This window comes from Phaethon lepturus, unplaced genomic scaffold (genome assembly GCF_000687285.1).
Source record: "Phaethon lepturus isolate BGI_N335 unplaced genomic scaffold, ASM68728v1 scaffold15672, whole genome shotgun sequence".
Taxonomy (NCBI): Eukaryota; Metazoa; Chordata; class Aves; order Phaethontiformes; family Phaethontidae; genus Phaethon; species Phaethon lepturus.
The window spans coordinates 45,998-66,573 of record NW_010524205.1 but is presented as its reverse complement, the minus strand read 5'-3'; the positions used below and the strand labels follow the sequence as shown (position 1 = coordinate 66,573).

At 43.2% G+C, this 20,576-nt stretch overlaps 1 protein-coding gene across 1 annotated transcript in view; it reads right to left on the bottom strand.

The window, feature by feature from the left end:
* Positions 1-3,674: 3,674 nt before the first annotated feature.
* The window catches only part of LOC104617130 (pecanex-like protein 2), a gene marked incomplete at its 5' end in the record, with an annotated part of 59,772 nt that continues 42,870 nt past the window's right edge, over positions 3,675-20,576 (bottom strand). The window contains 6 exons of the mRNA XM_010282366.1: positions 3,675-4,148; positions 6,398-6,846; positions 11,817-12,001; positions 13,031-13,305; positions 13,651-13,881; positions 15,048-15,192. Coding sequence (XP_010280668.1) covers positions 3,975-4,148; positions 6,398-6,846; positions 11,817-12,001; positions 13,031-13,305; positions 13,651-13,881; positions 15,048-15,192 — 1,459 coding nt within the window. The remainder of the gene's footprint in view (positions 4,149-6,397; positions 6,847-11,816; positions 12,002-13,030; positions 13,306-13,650; positions 13,882-15,047; positions 15,193-20,576) is intronic.

Below are 20,576 nucleotides of genomic sequence, written 5' to 3'. Positions count from 1 at the left end.
TAAAAGTCTTTTTTACCAGTTCTTCAGGCCATGTTTCACGCTTAGGAGCGTAGCACATGGCTCTTACTGTATGATGTAAACAAGAGCCTGTTAGTGAAAGGAAAATTTAAGAAAACAAAATGGGAGGGGGCGAAGTAGCCCACATTTAATGCATGAGCTGTAGTGTGTCTGTGCTTTACCATACACTCATTATCTTCCTTCCTGCAGCCTGCTGTACTGTATGTGTTCCTCTCTGCTCTCTGGTTGCGAGGGCCGCACTGAGCCAGTGTGGATAAAAATCACTCCCAGTGTTTCTTTTCAGCAGTGGTGATGTTGTCTGGGATTAAAGTGGGGGGAGGCAGATAGGACCTCTGACATTTCTATGAAAGAACTGCAGGTACCAAATGCTCCTGTGGACTGAATGCTGGATTTCCTCAAAGGGGGCATTCAGCTTGCTAGCAAGCCAGGAGTGTCACTGCTTTCAGGCTGTAGAAACAAGAAGGTTCTGGGCTGGCTGAATGTGCATTGGGCAGGCTTCTGCCTTCAGCCTTGCCCTCTGCAGCTCCAGAAAAATTCAAGCATAGCACCTGAATCTTCAAAACCGAGACAAAGTGGAACTGCATATAAAAGGTACCTATGTGGTGGTGGTGGTCATCCTTCCTGCATCACAGCAGGGGTAGGAGATCCGGTATCTTGCCTAGGCAAACTGTTCAGCCTGAGCAACTTCAGGGACAAGTTTTAACAGTGTTACTTGTGAAGACTGTGAAATTTACCATCAGTGCTGTAGCTGACTTAAAAGCAGTGAGAGTTGCCTTTGCTTTTCATTCAGAGCCCTAAACTGGCCACCAAGTGGGGTTCCTAAGGTGTCACAGGTACCTCCATCTTGCAACTGTGAAGCACCTTGTGTGTGAGGTTAAGTATCAAGCTGCTTAGGTCTTTCAGGAGTAAAAGTATGGCTTAAAGCCTCTGTGTGTCTGTAGGTGCTGGTGCTGAGAATAGCATTCCTATAGACTCAGGTGCCTTTTGGTGCTATGCAGAGCTGTTCTGAACAGCTTGCCTGTTGAAATTAGGCCTTGTGTAAAGCTTCAGATTTGTTAGCTTTGTGTGCATCAGAGCCTTAAGTGAGTCTTCGGTCATGTACAGAGTAATCAGGTCGGTCTATCTCTACCTAATGCAGACATGGGGGGCAGTCTAAGATGTGTTTAACCCATACAACTGTATACCTAGTTCCAGGTTTTATTTCTAACCATCATGTCTGATTATTCTATAGGATTGGCCCATATTTAAAAACACTGCATAAGCAGTAGTCTTATTAATAACAACAGACCATCCCCAAAATTATGAAGAAATGTAATGTTGGGAGAGCTTGTGCTGTCATCTTGGATTTATTTTTTTGTCCTTGTTACTGTTGTTAATGGTCACTTTTTCAACCCACTATACTACAGTAACAACTTTAAGGCAAAATAAACTGTTAAGACATGGCCATGAAAAGGAACTGATTTTTGAATCTTACCTTGACTCCTGCTCTGCACTGCTTGTATGCTGTGCCTCAACAAAGGATTCGAGTTAGTTAAGACATGCCTTTTCTGGCAGCCACCCTGTGCAGCAGGAGGCTGGGCTTCACAGCACACTGCTGTCCCCAAGGAGTTTTGCTCCAGGGGCCTGTGGCTTGAACCAAGTCAGGAACTGTGAGGCAGCTGCATTATCTTAGGGTGCAGTACCCAGAGGCCATGGAGGTGGTGGAGTCTCTTAGAGAAGATGTGGTGCTGGGGGAAGGTGGTGTTGTTGGACCTCAGTCCATGCTAAGCGGATACAGCGGCTTGCTGCTGGAAGGATTTGTGCAGCTGTTTACCCATCCGGTTTAATATGTTTGGGTTGGAGACAGAGAATAATTTACGTTGATTGGGACTACTGGAGCGAGTTACTTTTGGTGGAAATTAATTCAAACTTAAAGATATGAAAACTGGAGGCCTAAGTGAGGCTAATGGAATACGGGAAAGTTTTTAGTGCTTTCCACAGCCACCTGTTTGCCCTGCCTCCACACAAGGCAGGGTTTAGGAAGACAAAGCAGTGATGGTTTATCTTAGTAGACCGCCATGCATAAGGCCCCAAGGCAAAACGGGGCTGGCGGCTGTAAGAGCCCTCCTGTATAACCTCCATCCTTCATTTGTAATGAAGCACTTCATGAGCAGGGTGGTGGGAGGAAAGGTATGATCTGCCAGAAATGGTCAGAAGGGAGCAGCTGAATTCAATTTCCTCTTTTATATCACACCTGGATGCAGGGCCTAAACTGCACTGATGACTGTGCGTCTCCGGAGGCTGTACGTGAATACTCTGCTTTTGCCCTTGTGAACATGATCAGAATTTTGCCTAGGTTGTGCTGAGCTTTAGAAATAATCAATTCATCAAGAGCTGAAGTGAAAGAAAAACATAGATTCTTCAACTTCATAAGGCAGAAAGCAAGTGAAAACAGTTCCAAATAAAAAAGAAAACCCAAAAACTGCTGCCACACAAAACAAAACAGTTGGATCATTTTATTTTCACAAGGTGTTATTTAGGTCTATTACTTATAATCTTAAGTGTGGCACAGTAGGAAGCTCAGAATGCAACTGTGTATTGCCTAACAGTAATGAGACTTAGCTACAGCATCTCTTGTTCAATCTTTCTTGTTAATTGGGACAAGAGAGCCTGGTTGCACATCATTGTGTTGAGAATTAGAAACAATCTATGGTAGTTATAGTAAAGAGGACGAGCAAGACACTGAGAGCTGCAATTTTTTTAATTAAAAAAAAAATGAGGAGAACACACATGTGTGTGTTTAGACGCTATAGTAGAGGAAGGATTTGTTGTAGCCTTTTGGCTTCCAAAGTAGTCATGCATTCCTGTAAATCGGTGTTTCTCAAACTTTGTGAAGGTGTGACGTACCTTTTTGCATCATCTGTCTTTATGCAACTATTAAATTGGCAGCAGTTTAGTTTCTCTGGGGGAGGGAAATCAGAATGCTCTGTAATTACTGGTTACAAGCGTTTATGGACACTGAACTGTGTCCAGCAATTAAAGGCATTTAGCTGTTCGCTTCCTAGTACTAACACTTCCAGACAATAATTACAGCCTGCTTTGCACCTTCCTGTCTTTGAGGAAGACTCCCCTGGGCCCTTTTGCAACTGCCAATGGGGCTGTTGCCTGGAATTTGAGAAACACTGCTGTAAACCAAACAGGAGCATGAGATAATACCTAAGAGCAGCTATTATGCAAAGCTGCCTCCTTTGCAAGTACGGTGCACCACACATTTTTGAAGGCTTTCCATGCACTGGAGACGTTCTTTTCTCACACTTGACTTTTGTTAATCCTTGTAGCATGTGTCAGTCACACTATTTCAATAGAGCTGCATGCAGGATATCAATCTGTGATTCTATGTTCCTATTCAGAATTGCCACCTGCATAACATTGTTAAAGAAAAATAAAACAGATTTATTGGGGAAAAAATCCCACCAGATTTAGCTCTACTGTTACAATACCTGTTGTACTGTCCTTTTATGTATTCATTGCTTCTGCTCAAAGTTGCCTTTTGCTATATGTTATATATCAAATGCCAATTACTTTGCATGCAATCAGCTGTGTAGTTATGGCAGGAAAGAGATGTCTTGTGTGCTTTTCACTGAGTTGTATTAATAGTTCCCACTGTATTCATCCATGATTCCAACTGTTCCAGGGGAAGGAACGTTAAACTGCTTGTATTAGTTCTAGGATTTACAAGAACCTGAGATGAAGTGGCACTGTGTGTTTTTTAGGACACTTTCCCACCCCTACCCATGCCAAGGCCTTTAGCTGAAGAACATCTTCCCTGGAGTATTCTTGTGTATAAGTTAGAAAAATAAACATTTGGAGGCTGCTTGTTACATTTGAAAGAACCTAAACCCATGTGTAGCTACCTGACCTAACTCTGTCTTTATTTAATTCTAAGAAGCACATGGCCCTCGTGCTAGGAATACTCCTTACTGCTCCTCAGACAGGCTTTGCTGAGAAGCGGTGTCTTCCAGGGCCATATCTTCTTGGCTGGCCCTTCTGCACTCCAGGTTCTGACTCATGAGTATGGCATGGGCCAGACCTGCCTCACGCCGCGTTCTAGGTTCTGTAGCAGCGGTTGCTTCACAGGTCTCTGGGAGTTGCTGGAAAGAAAGAAAGAAAGAAAGAAAAAAAAAGTCAACTAGTTTAGGAAATTTCTAAGTAACACTTCAGCTATTTTTTGAAGTGACAGGTGAAAAAAGTTAAAAATTGATTTAGGAATGTCATTCTGTGAAACTGCATGGGATTCTTAGCATGCATAATTCACAAGGGACTTCTGAAGAGGTACTTGTCACACCTTGTGTAATGCATAAATTTGGAAAGAAAACCAGACCAGGAGCTAGAGGTTTAGTACTGCAGATATACATGTATAGGGAGCTGCAAAATAATTTGGATTGAAAAGGACTTCTGGAGGTCATCCAGTCCAAAGCGCTGCTCCAAGCAGGGCTGACTTCTAAGAAGTTAAATCGGGTTGCTCTGGGGTTTGCTTTATACACCAGATTTTAAATCCAACTTACAAAGAAACCTTTTAATCAAAACTGGAATGCAATTATCGGTCTGAAAATGTTATACGCAGTGTCACCCCATTGTAAGGAGTCCATTAGTATAAAAGCTTTCCAGAACTGTGCTGTGTTAAGGTTGAAATAAAACACTTCCTCCTTACTGCTTTCAATCAAATAGGCATGGGCACTCTGAGCAGTTACTTTGGCCAAGACTCACCTCATCTAAATTTAACCATGTAGTCTTAGTGTATCATCTAGCTGTCAATGCTTGGCAGAGATACGAGTGTCCCAGGGGAAGATTTCTTCCTGACAGCTGTAAGGATGAAGTGGACTGTCCTCTCCGCTGAGTACAGAGGCCACACCAACAATCTACAGAGACTTCATGCCCAAATTTTAGATGGCTTAAAGTTAGACAAGGTGAATCCTACCACCAGACTGGCTGAGTTCTTGCAAGTTAAGCTACAAACTCTTGACAGTTGGAATTATGCCATCTGACATGTTCAGCTGTACATGTAGAAATACTATTAATGCTCATTGGAGTAATAAAGCAGGACTGGACCCAGATGAGTAATGTTCAGTCAACTTCCATTGAAGCTCCAGGGAACTATACCGTACATGGTATTTTTGGGTTGAGAGCAAAATACACACAGAGCTTTCTTCACTTGAGGTTTGGAGAATTCTTTGAAAATTAGGGAAGTTATACACACTTCAGAATGACAATAGCAGAAGAGTGTTTTGGACTTTCCATATCCACAGTCATCCAACATATCCCCTGTTGCCAATTTGGTTTCCATTTTGATAGGCCAAATGCAAAAGTCTGTCTTAATTATGTTGTCACTCAACCTCTAGTTGCTTGCCCTTTATCTCTAGTCCATCTTCTCACATTACTGCTCTGTAGTGCTAAGGTGAAAGTTTCAAAATTCAGGAAAGCAATTGATGGCAACCAAAGTTAAATAAATATGCTTAAGTAGACAATAAAACAATGACACTACTATGTGTATTAGAGTGTTCCAGGGAAGATGGGAATAGAACTGGGAGCCTACTGGGAAGAGGGCTGGAAGTTCTTTGTGTGTACTGTTTTGCTGTTAGAAAATGCTGAATCACAAGGCATGCAGGTTTCCTTTGGGAAATATTTCCTACAGACTTCCTTCGACTAACCCTTTCAGCAACAATGTTTTCAGGTCCTGGATTGAATTTCTGGTCAGAGGGAGGGAATAGTCAGAACTTCTGGTCGGAACAAGTGCACTGTTCAGTGGGAATCATTCCTCTTTGTACAAATAATTAAGTACAAATAATTAAGTCCTGTGTAAGTAAGCAAGGAAGGAGCTACTTAGTCCGCTTACACAGAACCACAGAATCATTAAGGTTGGAAAAGACCTTTAAGATCATCAAGTCCAACCATCAACCCAGCACCACCATGCCCGCTAAACCATATCCTGAAGCGCCACAGCTACATGTTTTTTGAACACTTCCAGCGATGGTGACTCCACCACCTCCCTTACGATGGTATTCATCACCTGGGCTGCAGAAAATCTAAGTCCCTGGTCTGAGTGAAAGGAAGAAGGACTTTGCCCCACTTTGCAGTTTCAGGTGTCTGCTTCTTAACAGTCAGCCTGTCAATTAATTACTTGTAAATACATCACTCTCACATACACCCTAATATTAAATAGTCTCATTTTCATTGTGATGCAGCAAAATCCAAACCAAAATCTTGACATTGTTTTGGAAAAGATTGTTCTCTGACCAGTGAGAAGGAAGAAACCAAACGGTGGTGAGGACAGTTCAAGAACCTGACAGGAGAGCAGTACAGTACCTCACCCGTAGTACTGCTGTTTTGGCTTCAGCCTTACCCGAGCTGCTTGGCTTGCCGCTCTAGCAGATGGGCCCATGGCGATATTCATACTGCTGGATGACTGAGTGTCACTGGTGTTCCCTCCGTCTGCAGCCGAGAGCCCAGAAATTACCAAAGCACTTGAAAAACTTCTCTTGCCAAACAGCAGGCTGAGAGTTGAGCTGGTGGAAGAGGCCAGACTGGACCTGAGCATCGCTGCAGCTTGGTCCTGCACAGTCAGCTGGCCAGCAACCGGAACAGCAGGGGACTGGGAAAACACAGATGTTGCCGAGTTGTGGAATGACAGCTGACTACTGGAAAGCCTTTGGGCAATTTCGTGGGCAGATGTAGATGTTTGGATGAAAGGCTGGCGGCTTTCTGCTATTGGTCCAGAGTGACTTAAAGCAGGAGGCCTTTGGTTTAAAGCAGTGTGTGCCTGGACAGACTGACTCCTGGGTTTTCTCCTGCCTTTAAAAGAAAGATTAATATATTTAAGTAAGTGGCATCCTGATGAACTCCATGCTATCGACAGTGTCCCGTGTGTACATATTACTATTGGCATATTACTTCTGGTTTTATAAGCATAAGAATCTCAAGAGTAACAGAAATAACAAGTTGCTAAACCTATGAACCTTTCTGTGTTCGCCACTACAAGGGTTCTGGCTTTTGGTCAGAACAGCTCCAGTGGTTCAGCACTGAGTCAAGAGAGAGGAAAATGAGAAGACACCCCAAGGAAAGTACTCTAATCGCAGGCTCACACCTATTTTGCCACCTACATTTTAACCTGCCCGGTGAATGATTGAGCACCATGATGCTCTAACTCCACTCCCCTTTGACAATGACCCTAACATAGGGGATGTTGAATATCCACCTTAAAAGGCTTGGTATAATTAAATGCAAAAATAAAACCAAAAACCTGTAAGTTAAACCAAGGGCACATTACAAAGAATTATTCCTGCATACGGGGAAAGAGAATTTGAGAATTCAACCAAGTGGAAGACTACACCATTCAAGTGACAAGACAGCTTTTAAGACTAGTATTAAACTGTATCTGAATTCCAAGAGTGATGTTTACAGTATATCACAGACTGAAAAGATGTGAACACCTCTAGTTAGGGTAGTCTACCGGAGGTGCGAATGAGACCCACATAAGGCTCTTGCCCCATTCTGTGAAGCATCTCAATGCAGCCACTGCTGGATACAGAGAGAAGATTAGATGAGCTACTCTGATGTGCCTAGACAACTTCTATCTTCCTGTACATATATACCCCAATTTTTAACATCGATATCAACACCTTATATCATCCAAACAAATAATTTCTGTATTTCTTACGCTTGTGTATTTAAATAGGCATAGAATGAAAAATAAATCAACTTACTGGGCAGCGAACCTACCAGATATCTGCTTGCACCCAGGCACCCTGCAAATGGCATGCAGTGGGCCCAGGAAGAGTTTACTGTTTCTGCAGATAGGCTCTAACCTGGGCTTACGCAGCAAATACCCGGTCACGCGAGTGCCTGCTTGGCTTTTTTGCTTTCCAGGAAACTCCAAACATTAACATAAGCTGGCGTTTTGGTTTCCTAGCCATAGCTGTGGGGTAGAGTTGATGCCAGAAAATCTGTTGAGAGCCATCAGTGCAGAAAGAAGTTTTGCTGGCAGGAGTTTCCAGGCTGTTGGTGATTTTTTTTGCCCTGTTTTTTCCCCAATACACGAACTACGGATGGAAGGGAAGCACCGAAACTCCTCCAGATACTGAAATTTTGCAGGCATAAAGGAATTAAATCTCACGCTATCTTCTAGAAACATGACTGTTTGCTGAATTCATGAGGGTTCCAGTAATGCAGAATTTAATATCCAAACTATGTACATTATATAGCTGAAACATGCTGTTTTACATCCACAGACCCGCTTTCCAGAGGCTGGTATCATTTGCCCCATTTTTCAGATGCTGAAGCAAAGAGAATTTAGGTAACTTGGCACTGAGTCAGATGTCAAGAGCTGGGCCACAACCTAACAGGAGCTCTTTAGCTGGACTGAAACCTAGCTGGTTTGGCAAGCACCAGTCACTTTGGCACGCCACTTAGAATGTACCTTTAGTTCTACTTCTATACTCCAAACAATAAAAAAAAAAAAAAAATTTTCCTAAGATGGCATGACAAGTGGTGTTCTCTGTAATCAGAGTCCCAAGGTCTGAGAGCAATGGGACGGATCCACGCGGCTCCTGGGTGCCACGGTGCCGGTGTCCTCTGCACTTCAGACGTAGCTACAGGAGGGCATGCACGGTGATGGGGGTCAGGCCTGCCCGCCGCACTGGCAGCCGTGTGCATGACTGGCCTCCATGGGGGTTCAGGTTCTTCAAGCACCAGGGTTTTGTTTAAATGCTTTGGTTTCTACATCTGATGGTTATTTTAATCTGTTACCCTTTTTAAATAAAAAGAACGGACTGGAATGAAGAACAGAGGGGCTGTGGTGTGTTAGTTTGTGCAGGGGCTAACGTGGCCAAACATCTGTTTGTGATTTAAACTGCCAAGCTGACCCCTGTCCAAAAGTATTCTATATTCATCCCAAATGCAGTGGTTAGAGCATTGCACAGGAGACCACCCGCGTCTACACATAAATAACTCTGTCCTTGAAAACACTTGGGAAACAAAGGCTGTTCTATAAACTGCATCAGGAAATAAGGACACTTTGGGGGAGAACCCCACACGTTTCCAACGCTCCCGATTTTGGTTGCACTTTTATATAGGACTTTCATTGCATTTTGCAGACTCAGTGGCACCAGGCTGCAAAATGAAATATGAAATATGAAAACATTAAATGCACTTGATTCCTAGATTATGAGTCTAGAAGGGATTGCTGTGATCATCTAGTCTGCTGTGCTATATAGCATGGGCCACAGAAGTCCCTGGAATTAATTCCTGTATGGTATTACTAATTACTATGATTATTTTTAAGAAATGCATCCAGCATCTGCAGTCATGGAGAATCCATCTTAACCCTTAGTCACTTGTTTCACTGTTTATTTACTCTCACTGTTAAAAATGTGCACTTGATTTCAAAGCTGAATTTGTTTAGCTTTGTTATATCCAAGTCTGCTCAAATCAACTGCCTTTGGTCACCTCTTGTTGCCCAGGTAAGTACTTGCAGACTATGATCAAACCATCCTTTACAATATAAATTGTTTGAAAGCTCTTAATCTTTCATTACAGGATGTATTTCCCAGATCTTTGATCATTTTTTGGCTCTTCTTTGAATTCCTTCCAAATTAAAAATGTCCTTCTTAAATTAGGGCACTAGGACTCTGCGTGGTAGGCCAGCAGTGTCCTGAACCAGTCAGACTGACAGACATGCATTACTCAGGTCACCCTATTCATTCTGCTTTTTTAACAACAGGCATAGCATAAGCTCCTTCTCAGTCCTCTTTCCAGTGTTCTGGCAAGAACATTGCCTTAGTGTCCTGACACTGAAGATCAAACAGAACTTGCTTTTTAACCAGCTCTCTTAAAAACCTTCTTGAACGAGAGTCATTTGGATTTGCTCAATTAAGCATATAGCTTCCATAGCCACTCTTTCATGTTCTTTGTAGCTGTCAGGATGGAAGGAACTACTTCATGATCAGATCATAGAAATAGATCATCTGCGTTTTTCCCAATACAAACCAGACATTTCTTTTCTCATTTCTACATATTGTCAACTCTGCCTTTCTATATTGTGATGGATCAAGACCACAGTTAGGATTCCTTTTATTTTTAAAGAGTATTAAAAGCAAACAGCCACAAACCCACTTTCATAGAATCACAGAATTGTTTGGGTTGGAAGGGACTTTTGAAGGTCACCTAGTCCAACCCCCCTGCAGTGAGCAGGGACAGCTTCAACTAGATCAGGTTGCTCAGAGCCCCGTCCAACCTGACCTGGAATGTTTCCAGGGTCAGGGTGTCTGCCACCTCTCTGGGCAGCCGGGGCCAGGGTTTCACGGCCTGCATTGTGAAAATCTTCTTCCTTATATGTAGTCTAAATCTGCCCTCTTTTAGTCTGAATCCATGACCCCTTGTCCTATCGCAACAGGCCCTGCTAAAAAGCCTGTCCCCATCTTTCTTATAAGCCCCCTTTAAGTACTGAATCATGTTTTGTCCTAGCAGTGCTAGCCAGAATCTTCTCCTTGTTTTATTCTCCTTCTCTTATCAATGGCCTCTCAGGACTGAACACTGATTTGCATTTGCTATTTTCCACTTCCTTGCATTTGTTGTGCATTCCTTCATTTTACCTCAAAGCCAGGTTGCTTTTCTTAACTAAGTGTGACCTTCTCTCTTGATTGTGGTTTTCTGGGCACCCAATACGTTCTTTTAAACAACTCACAATTAATTTTCATTCTTGTATGGCATGCTTAGGATCATTATTTTACAATTAAGTTTGCCATTCTGATTACTGCAGTGTCAAGTTATGAGTATGCAAATGGGGATTCCTCTAACGCTAGGCTCAATTAAAAACAGCAGTTATTTTATTCTTACAACACGATTTATATTCGGGGCAAGATTTTCTCCAGTCCTGTCCATTATCTTTAATGATAGGTCAAAATGATCTAACGGGAAGAAAACAAGTGTCATACCCCTCTAGTTCTCTGCTTCAATTTATACAGTAATACCACAACTTGTTGAAAGGTTTAGTTAATTGGCTTTACAAGTCCTGATCCCACAGTGATAGGTCTCACAGTGACCCACTGCCAAACCTAACGTGTATTTCTAATGTGAGGGCCAGTAGTTCTACCTGGTGACTATGTCTGAAGTACTTTTGAATCCATAATTTAATATGAGAAGGGCTCAGCTGTTAGTTGACAGAATGATTGGCAACATTTAATTTTCTCCTGGTAACTGCTGTATAGACATAAGAAGTTATTTCCTCTTTGTTCTCCACACGCCCTGATGAACAGCCAGACCAATTCCTTAAATAAATCATCATGGTCCTTCCAAGATAATTAAGATTTTTGCATGCTTTCACTTCTGCTGTTCCCAGTCAACAATAAGCACTTTGGTACAGGCTCCCTGCATCGCACATGTAGGCTCCCTCCCATCTGCATTTCTCATCTGGCATTGTTAGCGGCACAGAATCACAGAATCACTGAGGTTGGAAAGGACCTTCAAGATCATCAAGTCCAACCATTCATCCAGCACCACCATGTTCCCTAAACCTCCTAGTCCAAAAGTTACACATAAAGAAGTTTCACAGTGGAACCTTTGGTGAATCACATTTATCTTATACCCTCCCAATAAATACCCTGAACAATATCAGGAAGCCATCTCCTACGTGTCCTTGGTCATTAGGAAAGACAAAGCTCTCTAAAATTAATTTTAGACTAGATATGAGCACGCCCCAAAAGCATCTGCCTACGTGGCCCCTCAGGAGAAGACTGCAGAAAAAGCCAAGTAAATTCTGCAAATACCTGCACGCTGGTGGACTTCTTGAGATGAAGCTTGCAGCTGAGGGGTTCCATCTCTGGTAGGCTGGGAGCTACTGCTCTGGCTGGAATTGCCTGCGGAATTGCTGCTAGACGCAGACCCCCCTCCACTGTCCGCCTCTTCACCATTGCCTCTCTCGTCGTGAGCTGCATGGCAGTCCTTCCGCATTCTGTTTGCAGGAACACACGCATGGTCAGCAATTTATTATGCAGGCAAATTTGTGCCACCAATGTTAGGTGCCATCAAAATGTGTAATTGTACACTCTCATACCACTGCAGGTCTTTTGACATTGTATGAGATGACAAAGATGATGATGTGGTAAGCTTACCTGGAACAAAATTGCATATGACACAAACCAGATCTTTCCTAGCCTGCTTTAGGTGGCTTTGGAGCCCTGCAAGACCTTAGGACTCTTTATCTAATGATCCTCGGGTCTCTGAGGATCAACTTTTGCATGAGGTAACCAAGTAGCAAAGAAGAGGAATGGGGTGCATAGTGGGAAACTAGCATACTAAGCCACTAGATTTAATCTTGGCTTTTTTGCATAGGCCTTAGCACGCAAGTTGGGTCCCACAGCCTCTCCATGGTCCCCTGCCTCTCCTTGGCCACAGTGACAACAGGGCAGGTGGAGGGAATGAGACAAGAATGAGTTATTGCTGTATGAAAAGTGCGTGTAGGAATGAGAGACGGAATGCATCAGATACTTAGCGTGCATACCCGGGGAAGTCAGGCAGTTTTGGTGGATGGTAAGTACATTTTTAGATGTGTTTTGGTCAAGAACAATGACTTGGGGATGATCATCTGTCACGGTCAAGCTAAAGCTTTGGAGCGTAACCCACCATAACACACCAACACACTTACTCCTGTTCTGACATGTCACTGAGTTACAGAAAAGATACCTTATTTACAAGGCTTAAACAGTAAAATTCCCTGGAATAATGGAAATGTCTGTAGTGCTAAGTGATTTGGTAATGAATCTCGTTGAACACTTTGCAGAAAGCTTTGCTTAAAAGCTGTGAATGAGTTAATGAATTTGCTTTCTGCTATATTTGTAGGGCTATTTTCTTATATTCTGAGTTATTTGCAATTAATTTTTTACTCATAGATAACAGTTATGAAATTACTCTCTTTTAACAGAAACACAATGGAACTGAGACTGCAGGGTCTCTATCTGCATAGCCAAAATTTAACACCTACCTTAACCATTTGGATCTGAACCACTTTTTAATGTTGTCCAAACTGACAGGTCCCCCCCAAATGTTCCTCAGTTGGCTGTGCGTCCCAAGGTACGAGGTGGTTAAAGGGGAAACATACATTGGATATCCCAGTGGCTGATCACATGAAGAATTAATTAAGTTCCGCAAGACCTGTTTATTGTTCTGGATGCTTCCTCTCTCCGGGTTACGATTGCGTAAGAAGATCAGCTCCTGCTGCTGGCCAGCCCAAAGCCCTCTGACGCACTCCTTGTTGACCTACAGGAAGGTTAAAAACGTGGATTATGTGAAAACGTTTGCTACGTAAGATGCAGAACTACACGATCTAGGTAGAACGGCAGTAGCTGTGCGTGCAAACACCTCGTGTCTTTGCACCAACAGGTTTTATGAACCTTTGCAGCTACCCCCTGATAAAGCCTGGAATGTTATTTCAGATACACAAACATATGGGTGCAAAATGGAAGTCAGCTGATGAGAGCTCTTAGCGTCCGACCCCTACTCCAATAACTACAATCAACCTTTCCTTTTGGCCAGATTACTCGGAAATAATATTAGTTACCACAGCCCCAAATTACTGCAATATTAGAAAGATGGTACATGTACCTTGATAACCTTGAAGCTCAAGTAGCTTTTGTGGAGCATGATAACTTTATATTCATCTGCTCCTTCATCTACCACGTGTCTCAGGGTTAGCAGCTCCTCTCTGTTGGAGAGCACAGCGCTGCGCCAGGCTGGGTCCCCTTCGTGACAAATCACCACCTTTTCTTCGAAAGATTGGATTGCTTCATACAACACTGCTGGGTCCTCGTACTCATCTGGGCAAGTGAACTGGTCCTGGTAGTACATGAAAAAGTACTGAAAAGGTCAGGCATATTTGTGAAAACACAAAAACTATTAACAATAAACAAAATCCTGTTTTTCGAACAGCTTCCAGCTGACCCCCCAAGTGACTTGCCATTTGATACAGCGTGTCTTCGGGAAGGTAGAACAATTATTTTAACAGTAATATAGATAGGTACGATTTTTGTTTTCTTGTAACTTGTTGTGATCTCATGTCTCCACTGGACAAAGACACTCGGAGAATGACAGCTTATCCACTTACCATGGGAGGCAGAGCTTTTGGCTAAGCTGGAGGAAATCAGAATTACCTGGGGCATTCCACAGTTCTTGTGGAAACCCTTGCTTTTATTCACAAAAAAACCACCAACAAAAGCACAGAGTGGGCATCCATCAGCAGGTATCACAATATTGCGTTGCTACTTTAGCTGTCACACAGCAACACGGCCAGTGATAACATTCATAAAATTATTTGTGTCAAATTCTCCGATATTAATTCACAGCAGTTCCACTTCAGTTACATTCAGAGCAACTATAAATATCATGCATGATAAAAGCATATGATACTATATCATAACGGGCCAGAGCAAGAACAAAATCATCTCCAAGCAATACAGGGGTCGACCTGAAGAAATTGGAGCAACTTCAATGGGCGTGTGCCAGATTTTTACAACTGAAAACAGAATGGGGTCAGAAACAGCCTGACATAATCAAACAAATAGCCCTGACATTAACCCTTCAAACCACTCCTCTCAGCTGTGTCTTTTAACATGTGGAAGCATTACATGTGTATTGCCATTCAGAAAGGATTGATAAATTAGCAATGAAATTAGTCTAATCAACGTATTTCTTTCCAATCTAGAAACCATCTTTACAGTATCCATGCAAGTAAGTTTTGTTTTGATGAAAAATGCAGGGTCAAGCTCTGCCACATGGATGGTTTCAAATGGGCAGCTAGGGGGTACAGAAAAGATCAAGGGAATGCAAAATAAAGAAATGCCAAGCTTTTCCTTTTTGGATAAGGAAGTTTCTCAGAATAAGGCAAGTAGTACTCCATTTCCCCCTCTTTTTTTTTTTTTTCCTTTGGACAGTTTCTAAGGTTTCCTGTGTTTCTCTAAGAAAACAGATGCAAAAAAAAAAAAAAAAAAAAAAAAAGACCCTACCTGGTGTAGCTTCAGAGACATTCGGATTGCCGGGGCAACAACCTTATGCAATAGATCCATGTCTGCAAAGACCCACTCATCTTTTGCTGCTATCCGAAAGTCTCCTTTGAACAGTGCATGGAGCCCGTAGAGAAAAGAGTCCAAGCTGTAAGAGAAGGGCAGCAGTCACTCCCAGAAGTCATTCCCGTCTCACCAAGCCGGATCCCTGCCAGCCGCCGGCCACGTGCTGAGCTGCGCAGTGACCGGGGGCCTCCGGCGCAGGGTGAGCTCCTGGGGCGGGTATAAAGCAGGGCTCGCATCACATCGCTCGAACGAGAAGCCATATAAAGTAGGTGGTTTTCCTTCTGCTTGCCCTGTAAACGACTGGCTGTGAAACCAAGTGTGGCACCTGGAGCAAAGGATGTCCTAAGGCTGGGCGGCTGGGTCACGGTGTGCCTCGGGGCGCCGCTTCTCTGTGGCTGGGCCCAAGAGACCAGCGGTGTCAAAAAGTGCCAGCTGCTCCGCCATCCCCGTAGCTGTCCTCATTTGGAAGCTTATCAATTGGCCCTGTTACTAGCAGTCCTCCTTGCAAGGTAAAACTTTAAAAAAAAAACAAACCAAAAAAACAGCCATAAAAAATATTTTCAGCAAATCTGAGGCTTTTGTCATGAAGCTCAAACCCAGACGTGAACATTAAACCAGATGTACTAAGAAGAACACTGTGTTTCAGGAACTGCTGAGCAAACCTGGTGAGAGCATGCATCAAACGACAGGCATTTCATACGGAAACACCGGGCCCTAAAGCAAATACGCGCTGCCTTTCTTTTTTCCAATACAAAAAACTAGACGTAACCAGTTCTGCCTGACCTTGGACAACGGTTTGCCTGGACCTGAGATTTAAGCAAGAGGTAAAAGGTACAAAATCGAGTAGCTGTTAGAAAATGGTTGCACAAGGGCTTTGTGAAGGGAAACCACCAGCCTTCAGCTCCAATCTGCACCCTGAATCGCGAGCTTCCCACGACGACACCACAACCGCGTGCATCACGCTTAGATAGCGGGACTGTCCTAATGCTGCTCTGAAGAAGTGATCTCGAAATTGAGGAAAACAAAACCATCTGTTAAAAACCGGCATCTCTTGCAAACCCACAAGGACACGGTTTCATCTACCTGCCAAGATTTTACTCGCTCTTACAACAGTTGATTTTTTTTCAGATTGTAAAGGCTCTGAGGAGAAGCTGCATTAAGATGTCAGCGGTTTTCATTACCGGCCAGGCTTTCTCCAGAGAACGCATAATCTTTCCACATAATTGAGCTTTCTTAATTATTTTAGGAAAAGAAAAAAAAAAATCTTTCAAATTTTTTCTCTTCTCCGAGAGAGGGAGAAGAGAGACTGGGAGACTGCTTGGCCTATCTTCAGATCAGACACATTCTAATTTTGCCCTTGGCGGGTAGCATGTTTTAGAAATTAAAATGGAAAGATATATATGTGTTACCGGATGAACAGCTGGATACCGATTTTCTCCGCAAAAGCACTGTGTAATACAAATCAACTAATCAGTGGGACCAAGGCCAGTAAGGAAGGCAGGGCTACTGTCGCTGCTCGGAACATGAAGAATACGGGGAAGCTGGTGTGAATTCTTAACTGATTTGCATTTATTAGTACTATGTTATGTATTAAAACATGCCTGTGTTGAGACAAGCACTTACATTCAGGTCTTCAAAACATTCAAGCACTGATTTCAATGGGAGTTGTTTCGTATCTTCAAGGAGGAGGTCCTGATCCCCACCGATTTTCAATCAATCACCTCCACAGTTTAGAAAATTATAATACACCAAAATCCTGCTTAATGGCTAGGAAAGCCTTAGAATAAACCAGTTGGGGGCGGGGGAACAGCAGGTGCAGCCAGTGTGGTGAAATATGTGACTATCAGCTCCTTTGAAAAGGCTAGAAATCAGGAAGGGTCCTTTCCACTCACCCACTCACTAGACAACATCCAGCATACACAGCTGAATCCTTGCCTAGAAAAAAACACTTCTGTATCTAAATATTCCTCCCAGGATGAAACAAAAGGAAAAAAACCAACCCTACCCTGAACTCTGCACCTAATGATGATCTGTAGTGTAGTTTTTCCCTGCGTAACACTCCCTGTGTTTGCTCTCAAAAGTTGGTTGGGATGAAGGGAGGAGCAGGCAGGAGAGAGAACTGGTTTTTACATCATTAGAGGCTCTCAGAGCCAAATTTGAACACCAGAGCAGACGAGTTTGCATTCACATCAAAGTGTCTTACAGGCATCGGCGCATGCTATAAACAGGCTGCTGTGAGCAGCAGCATCTGCTGAAAGCAAGGCCAGGACTAGGACAGCTATGCAAACCGCAGCTGAGCATCAGCAGAGGGAGCGGGGGGAAGCACGTACAGCTCTCACTGTGCTCTGTTTGGGAAGACTCGTCCGTTTCTCATCCCTCTGCATAATAAGTTCTCTAACCAGCATTTTTCAGAACAAATATGACTGCTACAAGGAGCAAAGCAGTGGTGGCAGTAGTTGTGAGAGGCTGAGAGTCAATTATTTTATCTATCGTATTTTCCACCAGAGAGGCCTGGAGGAGATTGCTGCATTCACAAAACCATGGACATCTTTTATTCTCCTGCCAATCGTAATGAGGCTTTTGGGTACATTCTGCCTATAATGTGACACTATCTCAAGCCATTACTTCCGTAACACGCAGCCCTTAATCCACATAAGATATAGCTGCTGTTATTCTTCCCATTGTTATGCTCTCTCCTGAAGGCTCTAATGAGATTATAAGGAAGCTGTAAAGCCAACAGCTTTGTTCTCAGGCCTGACTCAAGGTTGTTGCTGCCTTCTTGGTCCAGTTTTAACATACCTCAATTAGTAATCTTCTGTAGTTACAGCCTCGTTCAAAATACTTTTAAAAACTAGTTAAAGTAAATTCACATGCCAAAGAAAAGACATTAATCAGGAAGAGACATAACTACTATTTCTGGCAACATTTCTAACCCTCTGAGCTAAGAACTCAAAAAGCTGCTGTCACAACCACGAGCTGTTTTAGAGCAAGACTAGTAGGTGCGTGGGAACTGTCGGCCCCTCGAATGTGCAGAAAGGAGGGGATTAAGTAGCACCACAAATACCAGAAGGAAGGCAACAGAGCCAAAGCAAATACCCCCTCCTACTGCCCTCGTACGTTGCTCCAACAGCTGAAACTAAAGCATTTGCTGCAAGCCTGAAAACAGTACGGATGAAGACTAATGAGCTGGTGCATAGATCTGTGGTTTTTTGCTCACCAAGACCTACCCTCTGTCTGCAGTTTATAGACCTTTCCCAATGTTAACTGTGGATTTGTTTAAGGAATAAAGAAACATGCATACCTGTGAGCTGGTAATGCCCTGAATGTTGTAGCTCACCTGAATGAAATATTTTCAATGGTAGCCCTTCTAAATTTGATATTTTAGATTGCAGTGGTTGTGAGCTAAGAGTCAAACTTTTCTCCCCTGCTTCTGCTCTGCTCAGCTCTGGCAGACGTAACACTGGGTTATCTGCTTGAGCTCCCAGGGGCAAGGCAGCATCACCGGCAGCGTAGCGGTGCCATGTTCCGTGCCCCCCACCTCCTTGCCTCAGACGCTGGGCACTGCAATGGGGTGCCGGGAGGGAAGGGGCAGGTGGGGCCAGCTGCTTCCCTGGGCTTCAGCATCGGCAGCGGTTCCTCCAGGCAGAGGTGTTCCTTGGAGCGACCCTCTGTCCACCCGGAGTGACAACGCCCAGAAAGGGCTCAGGGGACCTGAGCACCCAGGCTTGGTAGCGTTGGAAGTATCTGGTGAGACACACTTTATTCAGAGATTTTTACCATTTTCTAAACCTGAAATGTATACTAAACATTTATTTACTAGTAGGTCTAGTGGCTGGATAGGATTATTAAGTAATTTTTTTACAAACACACACCTAAACATATCACTCATATTTGAATAAATGAATGATAATGTCATGTCATTCTTCAAATTGCATTTTGTGCAGGATGCCTCCTAATGACGGTTTAAAAGAGCAAGTGATTTGCATAGCAATGTTCTGCCTTCTTAATGAATGCATTTATTGTGTAATCTAGTGTTAATGCTGGGTTTCTACTGACATTTACATGAACAGGTACAGTGAATAATTATTTACATACATTATATAAAAGCATTTAAAATCTTGGTTTACAGTGACATTTACTGATTAATAGATTAGACAAAATCATGTGTAAATGAGTGCAAATTGGTAGTTTACATACACAATGTAAACTTGAATCTCAGTTCTGTAGTGCACAGCTCAGCGTCACATTACCTTTGCATTACCACTTCTGTGCAGCAGTTGGACGGCTGTCACTCCTCAAGACACAGCAAGGGCTAGAGTCCAGAGAAAGTTTCCTACTGCTTGCATAGTTATCCCCCAGAACAAAACCAGGACCACAGAGCACAGATTCTTGGCTACTTTGCTCAATGTTGGACATAACTGAAACACTTTGTAGACATAAGCATGAAGAGAAGACTACAATGCCTATTTGGCCATTACATCTCAAACTCATCACAAAACTTCTAGCAATGTTGTACACAAGATGCTTCGCAGACAGAATTAATAGGAAGTCCCGAGATGAAGTTCAAGGTAATTTCTCAGTGCCTACCAAAGTAATCAAAATAATCTAAGTTTTTGTAGTCCAGCATTTGAGTGTGACGGAGCATGTGTTACGAGCCCTGACCTCTTACAAAGCGAGCCAGCTCCCAACAGCCATACCTGCAGTGCATCCCCCTCATGCACACAGCTGGCGGTGGGACTGCCTGCTCTGACACCAACTCTGCAGAAAACTAAAACCCCCTTCAGCACCAGTAGGCTCCAAAAGGTCCCCAAAATATCATGACACCTTTTAAAGGAAGACGACTGTGAAGCATCACCTAAGGAACACTTCCTCCAGCTTCTGAGGACCTGAGTTGTTCTCCCCCATCTGACTGAATGCAGACCTGCAACAGCCCAAGAGCTGGGGGCGAGGACCAGCAATAACGTTCTACATCACCCTCCGTAAGAGCTGCTGTATCTCCATCAAACAGAGAGAGAGGGGAGGGAGACCTGCCTTCAGTGCCTAAACTTAATCCTTGGGAACATCTCCTTCTGGCCTCAGCAGCGTTGGACAAAGTCTCCTTCCCCCTGGCTTGCCACATAATCGTATTCCTGTCGGAGTCTCGCTGACTTACTGCTTCTTAGTGTTTAAATTAGTTGTGAAGAGCTGTGTGAAGCAGTAAACACGCTAAGTATGGTAAGAACTGTCCTCTGTGCCGAAGTAAATGTATTTGGGGGATTTTTGTTGATAAAGGTCTTGATGTCAGGGGTCAGCATACCCAGCTGGCCCCTTAATTAATAATTTCTACTAAATTCATTTTGTCAATTAAAGTAACTACATAAATTCTTTAAGACAAGAATAACCGTATTTCCCCAAGCTGAAGTCACGTTTTGTAGCTGTAGCAATTTATAACTTGAATTGTGCTGCTCAGATTCCTTTCCCCCCTAC